This window comes from Arachis ipaensis, chromosome B03, assembly GCF_000816755.2.
Source record: "Arachis ipaensis cultivar K30076 chromosome B03, Araip1.1, whole genome shotgun sequence".
NCBI lineage: Eukaryota > Viridiplantae > Streptophyta > Magnoliopsida > Fabales > Fabaceae > Arachis > Arachis ipaensis.
In genome coordinates this window covers 24,042,250-24,052,982 of record NC_029787.2, presented here as the reverse complement: position 1 = coordinate 24,052,982, position 10,733 = coordinate 24,042,250, and the positions used below count along the sequence as shown (strand labels likewise).

Genomic DNA, 10,733 nt, shown 5'->3' with positions numbered 1-10,733 from the left:
GGATCTAGGATCTATTTGCTCATTTTAAAGCAATCTCGTTTGAACTGGGGTGAAGGAGAGGAATTGCTTAAATAAAACTTCACTTCCCTTTGAATTCTAATATACACAAAGAAGCCTTTGTTTCTTTACTCAACTAAATCAGAAAACAATAAATTTTCATTTAGAACTTAAAAGTACAAACTGTTTGCCCTTTGTCGCAGAAACTATTGCCTGTAGGTTCCGAACAGAGACAGAGAACATAGATGTAAGATATGAAATTCATGATAACCAAGTCAACAAGTACATGAAGAAATCTCAGTGGCTTGACTGCAATCTTAGAGGGGAAGAGATATAGGTGAAAACCATACAAACACCAGATATAACCACTGTAAGGGTTCGCAACTACTTTAACAATCAACAAAATTTTATTCTTGTTCAATGCCACAACAGAAGATATTAAAATTTACATGACTTCAAGCATAGCAAAGCAACAAGAAAACCAAGATCATGCTGATCCTTTTAACTGAGACCAGCCAATAGATCTGCATCTTCACAAAAATGTTACTCTTAATATGATCTTTCAATATCGGGCTAGAAAGCAAACTCTAGATTATACTAAAAGCAAGTATGCTTGTAGTATTGTTTCACTCTCTGATAGACCATTCATGGAGCTCTAAAGTCTTGGATCAGAGAACATTATATTCTCCTTGCTTACGTAAGTTAGAAAACATGAATAAATGGAAGGGAGTTAAAGTGACCAAAAACAGTACACCAGTTGCAGCCTAGACAGCTCTATCTCATTCATTTTTCTTGCAGCATGTTGGTGCTAAATTCAATCGTACTCTCGTGCCTTGAGCCGCTTTGAACAATGATATAGTATACAGGGTAGTAGGGTACCAGATTATTTAATTATAATTTATAAAATATCAACTCTTGTTCTTTTCACCATATAGGCCTAGAGAAAAGTATATGTATATATACGTAGAAATATTATAACTTTTTAATACAAGAGATATAGAGATCATGGAAAAATAAACAGAAAAGACAAATATCTTACACAGCTTTTTCCTTGGTTTGCAGGTATAGAGTATTGTTACTTCCTTGATTTGCAGGTATAAAGTATGGTTACCAAGAGTTGAGAGATCTTTGCGCAAATCAACTTAACTACAATTCACAATCAATATAAAGGAAGAACAAAAAAGAAGAAAATAATGCACAAAGAACTGAAAATCACAATGAAATCTGGAAGTATCCATCTAATGATTTCTTTTCAGTATTGGAACGGAATGAGAGTCTGAAAAGTTACAAGATCCTAAATCAAATGAAACTAAAGTACTTAAAACAAAATGAGCTAGAACACTAGTTGAATACTAGAACGAGCAAATCACTTTGGGAGACAGGGAGAAGGGGAACAAACTGCAGATATTGCAATATGTAATATAACAATTCACAATTGCCTATTGCGATCAATTACCATCAGTTGCCTACTCACTGTTCTGCAATTCAAGCAAAGCTACAAAATGAACTCAACAGAGTATAGATCAACTGATCTTTTCGCTGAGTCAATGAAAGAGAGCAGCAGGAACCTCAATCTATCTTTACGGATGAGAACAAGTAATGCACGAAGTAGAATGATGTAAGGAAGCCAACTGTCCCAGTGGCCAACATGATTGCCACTGCCATGAGTAGCGAATAGCCAAGGTAAAGTGTAGCTGAGACTGGCCCGCTCAAACTCTGAAGGTCAAAAACCAAATAGTTAATTGAATACAAGAAGACATACAGCGAAACAGAACCTGAAGCAAAGAATGCCTTCCACCACCACTGCCAATCTTCCACACAAAGGTGCATATAGGTGAGGACAACAGATACTTCCGCACAAACAATAATCAGCAGCAAAAGAACAACGAGCAGGAAACCAAATACATAATAGAACCTCCCAAGCCAAATACTGGAAAGGATGAAGAAAAGCTCAATAAAGAGGGTTCCAAATGGAAGAGTTCCGGCACCGAGAACAAGAAGCCAAGATGGATATTTACGGGCAGGAATTTCCCTAGGAATTTGATTAGTCCGCACAGGATATTCAATTGCCTCTGCTCTTGTCCCCATAAATCCTCCAATCATGGTAAGTGGTACCGAAATACAGAACCAAAGGAAGAAGAGCTCAAAATACAAGGAAATGGGAATTGCACCAGTACTGCTGCTGCCCCACAAAATAAAATTCAGTACTGTAAGAATAATGAAAGCGATTCCAGGAAAGAAACAAGCTGCGGACCAGGAAATTGATCTCCAACCTTCCGTGGTCCCCTTAATGGTGCTCCAGAGTCGTACGCTAACATAACCGGCAGCAATCCCAAGGATAAGAAATAAGAGTATCATTCCTGTTAGTAACATACCACGGGAGGCTGGTGACATAAAACCAAGGGCTGCAAAAACAATGGTAACGCCACCCATCCCAAGAATTTGAACTCCATCTCCAACCATCACACACAGAAGCTTTGAGCAATTAGGCTCCCTGAAAACATCTCCCACAACAAGTTTCCATCCTGAGAGCTCCTCATTCATTTGAGCTTGTGCCTCTTTATCCAGTTCCTCATACCTTGTCAGGTCTCTTCGCACAGTCCTCAAGAAAATAACAAAAACAATACCAGCAAGGAAAAAGATGACCATAAGTGAGTTCATGATTGAGAACCAATGAACTTTGGAACCTTCCATCTTCAAATAAGCATCCCAACGCGATGGCCATTTTATATCACTTTTCACAAATTCAACCTCATATGTGAATGATATCCTTTCTTGCTCTTTTATTACTTGATACTTGTCAAGTTCACTTGGGCAGCTTATAGAAGTGATATTATCATACATGTGGAGTGACGTCATGACTTCAGGATCATATTTAACACTGCAAGGGGAAACCTGAAAGCCAACTATTTGATATCCAGATGCTTTACTCTTGTCGGATTCAGAAATAACACCCAAACCTTCCTCCCCAGTCCCTATAATCTCAGCATTGCTTCCTTCATATTCATGAACCAAAATTGTAAACTTCAGGTGGTTGATGATGTAGTCATCATTGCTACCAGGGGGTGTATACCCAACGGGGAACCCTGTCCACTGGATTTTAACCCCATTTTGAACAGCAAATCGCATAACTGGGAGGTTATCAAGGATCATATTCACTTGGTACAGATCCCGCGTTCTTTGTTTGAGCAGCTTCACCTCATGCTCATTCAGCGGGGTTGTTGTACAGAGATAGATTGACTCATTAACATTCATCTGGAACCGATAGGGTGAGTTATCAATCTGATCCCCCATAAGGAGCTCTCCGAGATTCTCAGCACTCTTTTTTATGCCACCAAGCGGCTTGCAGTATGGAAGGCTGTAATAGCTGAATGGAAGCTCGGTTTCAATAGAGGTCAATGAATTCACCTTGGCATATATATTATCTCCATTTACATACGTATGCATGTAACTTCCAGGCAGATAGAAACCATTGCAAAGTTGAGCAGCAAAGACAATGATGGAAATAAAAACCCAGTACATCAATGGCTTTGTTACCAACTCCATTCCCTTCACGTTTTTTTATGAGTCTACGCTAACTCGAACAATAATGCATCCAGATTCTTATCTACAAGGAAAAAGAAAAGCATAGCAATTTCAACAGAAGCGTACCAAAAGCAATTAAAAGTCCATATACGTACATACTCATACAAATCATCAACGGTTTGAAAATTAAAATCAGATCAATTAAGAAAAACCAAGAAGGAGATCTCAATTCCTTAAAAAATAAATAAATAAAAGAGGGAAACTACGAATTCTACATCATCCCATAACAAAATCAAACCCAACGAGGAAATGAATAACATTCACTAAAGAATGGAAACAGTAGCATAAATTGCAAGTTAAAAATCCAAAATATTAAAAGAAAACTACTTAGCACAGATACACACAACAAGTGAATTCGGATCAAATCGAAATGAAAGGACGACTGCCACATGAATCCGAAATTCCTCGAAAAGAAAGACCGAATAATTAGCTCCAACGCCAACATCAGAGAAATCAAGAGTAAATGGAAATGGGAAAAAAAAAAGAAAAAGAAAACAAACGGAAGAGTATAAGATGAGATCTAGATACGGCGTCGTTTCATAGTTGATGTGCATAGCTAGGAAGAGAGCGAAGAGAAGGGAAGAGAGGAAAACCTACCCTGGAATTTGGCAATGGAAAGAGGGAGAGAGATCTGAACTCAACGCACCAGATGGTTTCTGGCGGTAGGAACGAAGCAGAAGCAAATTATTCGATATTTGGGTTATGTTGGATCCGCGGATTGGATCGTCCTCACCACATAAGAACAGTAGCACTCACCGGCCAACAACATATATATATTTGGAATTGGAATTTGGAAGTTAAAGTAAAAAATAAATGGTTTTTGAAATGAATTTAATTTTGAAAAGTGTAAAACAGTTTTATAGTATATTTAATCACCTAACACTACATTAATAAAATATTAATTACATAAATAATCATACAAAAAAATTATAAAATATTTTATATTATCAACGTATTGAAATTGAGGCCTGCTACACATACAAGTCTTTTTGGCTTACAAGTCTTACAAGTCCAATAAAACACACGCATTACACTTAATTAAAGCATTACACACTTCCACATTCAAAAGTAAATAAAACGCACGTTATTCAACAACTTCCTGTTTCCAAAGCGCGCTACTCACCATGCATTATGAACGACTCTTCTTCTTCTTCTTCCTCCATGAAAACAATTTTCTTGTCAAATTTGAAGATAATGGAACTTCAGAAATACACCCAAACGATTACAGAAATACACCCCAACGATTACAGAAATACACTAAAAGGATTACAGAAATACACCCAAACGGTTACAGAAATTCACCCAAATGATTATAGAAATACACCCAAAGGATTACAAAAATACACCTAAAGGATTTAAGAAATACACCCAAAATTCGTTGAAGTACACCTTATGCATATTTCAGAACTCTTTCTCTTTCTCCTCCTCATCTTCTGCTGCTTCTTCTTCTTCAAAAACGATTTCAGAGCTTGATGTCAAAAAACAATGGAAATCGAGAATAACGAAGAAAGAAAACAGAGAGAAAAGCACGTAAATGAAGAAGAACAAAAAGAGGAAGAAAAACGTGCAACAAGAAGAAGAAGAAAGAGAAAGAGAAGGCAAGAAACGAAAGAAAAGAAGAAGAAGAGGAAGAGGAAGAAGAACGTGCAAGAAGAAGAAGAACGAGAAAGAGAAAGCAAGAAACGAAAGAAAAGAAGAAGAAGAAGAAGAAGAAGAAGAAGAAGAAGAAGAGGAAGAAGAAGAAGAACGTGCAGCAAGAAGAAGAAGAAGGAGAAAGAGAAGGTAAGAAACGAAAGAGAAGAAGAAGAAGAAGGAGAAAGAGAAGGTAAGAAACGAAAGAGAAGAAGAAGAAGAAGAAGAAGAACGTAGACCTTGCATCGCGTTTTTGGGGTTTATTCGTTAATTAACTTGTAAAGCATACAAGCCCTAATGACTTGTATGCAGAGCTTTTCTGATTGAAATTAAGGTAGAAACTCACATAATATAATTGTCATTCAACAATTATTAATTATCAATTTTACATAAAAATAATTGTATGTGAGTTTGTAAGAATAAGAAAGAAAAAGAATTTCTAAGTGAAAGAATGAAACTTATGCAGAACAAATTAAAAAGTGTTATTTTTTATTTCATTGTTTGTACTTTGTACACTAGAGTAGGAGTATATATATATACACAGAAGCTTCCACTACTAATCTAACTAACCCTACTCCTCATAACAAAATTATTTGAAAACATTATTTGAATTAATTTGAGAATTACTCAACTAATCTTGTTAGATAGAATCTGTTTTTTTTTTTTCTTTTTTTATAACAGATTCTTTACATTCTTTATATATGTTAATATACCCCCTCCCCCACAAACTCATGATGGTCTGATTGCCAATCTGAGTTTGCTCTTGAACTTATCAAAATTGGCTAAGGACAAGGACTTCGTTAACACATCCGCTACTTGTTCTGTGGAGGGAATGTGAGTAACAACAATTGAGCTTTTTATCACTTTGTCTCTCACAAAGTAGAGATCCAACTCAAAGTGCTTGGTTCGATTGTGTAAAATTGGATTATAGGCAAGCAACACAGCTGAAATGTTATCACAAAATATAGTGGGAGGAGCAGAGCAGGGCTGGTGTAGCTCAGCAAGAAGGTTTTGAATCCATAGCAGCTCCGTGAATACTGCTGCAAGGGCTTTATACTCTGCCTCGGTAGAGCTTCTGCTGACCGTGGCTTGTTTGTTACATTTTCAGGACACCAAATTTGATCCAAGATACACACAAAATCTTGTAGCAGACTTTCTATCATCAAGATTGCTTGCCCAATCTGAGTCTAAAAAGGCAGTAAATCTCAAGTCAGTGCATCTGTGAAATTGAAGTGTAAGATCAACGGTACCTGCTAAATAGCGCAGCACCCTTTTTGCTGCAATCCAGTGTTCTTGACATGGGTTGGACATGAACTGACTTAGTTTATTAATAGAAAAACTAATGTCAGGTCATGTAATAGTTGCATACTATAACCCTCCTACTATGGAACGATACAAGGTTGGATTTTCAAAGAGAGTTCCACAATTGGTTGTTAATCTCAGAGAGATTACCATAGGTGAACTGATTGGTTTTGAATCTTGCACTCCAGACCTCAAAAGTAAAATGTGAATATACTTTGATTGATATAAAGAAAGTAAGGAATTGGAATGCTTGACAGCTTCTATTCCCAAAAAAAATTCAGATCCCTTAGATCTTTTAATAAGAAAGTGGGATGCAATTTAGTAAGCACAATTTTAATATTAGTTTCATTATCACCAGTAACAACCATATCATCAACATAGATGAGAATGTAAATAACAGAATTAGTAGTAAATCTTGTGAACAGGGAGGGATCAAATTTTGTAACTGTAAAACCAAAAGACTGAAGAGTAGCAGTAATTGTTAAATACCAAGTCCTTGGGGCTTGTTTAAGACCATAAATGGCCTTGTTGAGTTTACAAACTAATTTAGGATTGGAGTTAATGAATCTTGGAGGTTGAGTCATAAAAATAGTTTCATATAAAGTTCCATTCAAAAAGGCATTGTGAAAATCATATTGTTGTATTCTCCATCCTTTAGATAAGGCAAGAGTCAGAATGATACGAATTATAACAGGTTTTATTACAGGAGAGAATACTTGATCAAAATCTATTTCTACAGTTTGGATAAAACCCCTAGCAACTAATCGTGCTTTATGTCTTATAACTTCCCCTTTGGCATTTCTCTTGACAGCAAAAATCCACTTGCAGGTGATAACTTTTTCATCTTCAGGGAGCTCAAGTAAGGTCCAAGTATTATGATGTAATAGAGCATTATATTCATTAAGCATTGCTTCTCTCCATAAAGGATTCTGAAGAGCACTTCGAACATTTTTTGGAAGTAATTCAGAATCAGGTATAGAGCTTACTAGAGAAGTACTTACCTGAAAGGTCTTTGATGGTTTGCTACCTGTTTTAGACCTTGTTTGCATAGGGTGAATATTGTCTGAAGAAGGGATAGGTGGAAGATTCTGAGACGAGGGTAATACAGCTTCTACAGAGGAGAGTGGTATAGAATTTTGTGTAGCTGGAATAGTAATAGTTGACTGTGAGCTTGGATTTGTTGTGTATGAGAGTTGATTTCCTTCTCTATTAGTAATGTTAGCATGCTTGTCCAAAGAATGAGTGGAATGCATAGGAATTGAACGAGGTAGAGGGATGGCAGGATCAATGGATGAAGGTGGAATAGTTGCAATCTGAGGCAAAAATTTTGTAACTGTAGTACTACTAACACTAGAATTTTGATCATTATTATTATGAAGAAAAAAGGAAAGAGAAGGAAAGGTAGTTTCATGAAAATTAACATCCCTAGAAGTAATTATTTTTCCATACTTTGTTAAGCATCTATATCCTTTTTGATTTAAAGAATAACCAAGAAACAAATGAGGTTCATATCTATATTCTAGCTTATGCATATTATATGGTCTAGTATGTGGAAAACATAAGCAACCAAACACTCTTAAAGAAGCATAATCAGGTTTGGTATGAAATAGCAATTCAAAAGGTGATTTATTCTCTGTTACATATGAAGGCATACGATTAATTAAATAAACTGAAGTTGCCAAAGCCTCATTCCACAGAGTTAAAGGAAGGGAGGCAGTGTCTAAAGGAGCTAGAGCAGTTTCAACAATATGCCTATTCTTCCTTTCGGCTATCCCATTTTGTTGTGGAGTATAAGGGCAAGTAAGCCTATGTATAATACCTTCTTGGGCTAAAAAATCTGTAAAAGTCTTAGACAAATACTCTCTAGCATTATCAATTTGTAGAGCTTTTATAGAATGTCCAAGTTGCTTTTCCATTTGAGCTTTATATAGTTTAAACACACTGAAAACTTGTGATTTATTGGTTAAGAAATATATAGTAGTGTGCCTTGAGTAAGTGTTAATGAAAGATGCATAATATCTAACACCTGTATGAGCAGTAATTGGGGCTAGTCCTCAAATATCAGACACAACTAAAGATAAGAGAAAATCATATATAGTAGTAGATGGAGAGTAAGGAAGTCTGTGAGATTTAGCCAAACAACATGAATCACACATAACAGTATCAGATTCATTATTATTAATAGGAAATGAACAACTTGCTACAATGGATTTTACAATTTGCATTGTTGCGTGACCAAATCTCTTGTGATACATATCTAGAGATAAAGTCTTAGCTATAAGAACATAAGAATTAAACTGACTACAATCTGTTTTTATTTTTGGAATATAAACTTTTGAAATCTATACATGCCATTAGTTGCTGTTCCTTGGAGAAGCACCTCCTTAGTAGCCTGAGATTTCACAAAACACACATCAGGCCAAAAAGAGAAATAAACTTGATTATCTCTTACAAATTTTGATATGCTAACAAGATTATGAGCAATTGAAGGGACAGGTAATAAATCATAAAGATAATATCTCTTTTCAATTGGTTTATGATGTAAAATGGATTTTCCAACATGCTGAATCTTCATACCTGAACCATTACCTATATACATCTGATATTGACCATGGTATTCTTGTGATTGCTCTAAGTTGGACTGATCTGGAGTACAGTGATGAGAAGCTCCAGAATCAGCATACCATGAAGGGTCAACCATAGTAATGGGTGTAGCTAGCAATGCTCTGTGGTTATGAAAGGAGGGAGGTGGAGGTAGGGCATTGTGCATGGAGGATAAACCTGAATTTTGTTGGGCATGCTGGAATTGTTGATCAAATCGAAAATAACAGTAACTGGCAACATGTCCCAGCTTGCCACAAATTTGGCATTGTGGACGATTAGGATTGTTCCATGCACCCCTGCCTCCACGCTGCGATCTTCCTCCACGACCTCTTCTACCATAAGTTCCTCTACTAGGCATGTTTGTTGTGTGTCTTCCAAAGTTAGGATCAGAATTGTTTTGATTAACAGGTTGTGACTGAGTAAAATTTACCTGTACCATAGAGGAATCCGGTTTCTTGAATCTCTCGACAATGTCTTCTTGAGCCATCAAGAGAGCTTCAAGATCAGGAATGGAGTAGGGTGGATCTTTTGCTGTAACATAGGTGAGAAAAGATTGATAATCTTCATTTAATCCATCTAGAATGACATTGGTATATTCTGCACCAGTTAAAGGAGCTCCAACAGTAGCAAGAGAATCAACCACTTTCTTAATTTCAAGAAGGTAATCTGATGCTGATCCCACCTTTTTGATTAACTTCAATTGCAATTGGAGTTGTCTAATGCGAGCCTTGGTTTGGAATGCAAATGTGTATGAAGGTGGCTCCAAAATTCATGAGCAAAGTGACAGCCAAGAACTCGATGCTTAAAGGAGGGGTCCATGGATGAAAATAACCATGAAGCAACATTGTAGTCATCAAGTCTCCATTCTCTATATGCCTTTGATTCTTTTTGAGCTTGTGCATCTGCTGGTGAGGCATAGCGAACTGGAATCTTCGCTTTGTCTAAGTGATCTTCAAGTTCTTGACTTGAAATTGTAAGAATTGCAGAGTGACACCAGGTGAGAAAATTGTCGTTGTTCAATTTCTCAGGTAAAGGAATGGATAGTGGTTTTGCAATTGTTGTTGTAGGTGTAGAAGATGCTTGAGGAATGGAACTGGAAGGTAGTGGGTTGTTGATGATTTCTGGGTCCATGGATCTTTATCGCTCTATGATACCATGTAAGAATAAGAAAGAAAAAGAATTTCTAAGCGGAAGAATGAAACTTATGCAGAAGGAATTAGAAAGTGTTATTTTTCATTTCATTGTTTGTACACTAGAGTAGGAGTATATATATATATACACAGAAGCTTCCACTACTAATATAACTAACCCTACTCCTCATAACAGAATTATTTGAAAATATTATTTAAATTAATTTGAGAATTGCTCAACTAATCTTATTAGATAGAATCTATTTTTTTTTTCTTCTTTTTATAACAGATTCTTTACATTCTTTATATAAGTTAATAGAGTTTTAATTTAAAATTAAATTCTTGTAAAATATCATATAACTTGAATTGATTTTGAAAAGATGCGATTATAAATTAGATAATGATACATGACATAAAATCTAACATATAATTAAAGTGATAAAGAATAATTTAATGTTTTATTATATTTTTCAAAATTTAATT

At 35.9% G+C, this 10,733-nt stretch overlaps 2 protein-coding genes across 2 annotated transcripts; both read right to left on the bottom strand.

Moving 5' to 3' along the window:
- Positions 1,204–4,362, bottom strand: LOC107630015 (transmembrane 9 superfamily member 12). The gene is made up of 2 exons (XM_016333009.2): positions 4,180–4,362; positions 1,204–3,604 (listed from the first exon to the last, which is right to left on the bottom strand). The coding sequence occupies exon 2, from the start codon at positions 3,541–3,543 to the stop codon at positions 1,567–1,569; it is 1,977 nt and encodes a 658-aa protein (XP_016188495.1). The 5' UTR covers positions 3,544–3,604; positions 4,180–4,362; the 3' UTR covers positions 1,204–1,566.
- Positions 8,624–10,251, bottom strand: LOC110269414. Its single transcript, XM_021117224.1, has 3 exons — positions 9,916–10,251; positions 9,094–9,802; positions 8,624–8,908 (listed from the first exon to the last, which is right to left on the bottom strand). Exons 1-3 carry the CDS (start codon positions 10,249–10,251, stop codon positions 8,901–8,903), a joined length of 1,053 nt encoding a protein of 350 aa, XP_020972883.1. The 3' UTR covers positions 8,624–8,900.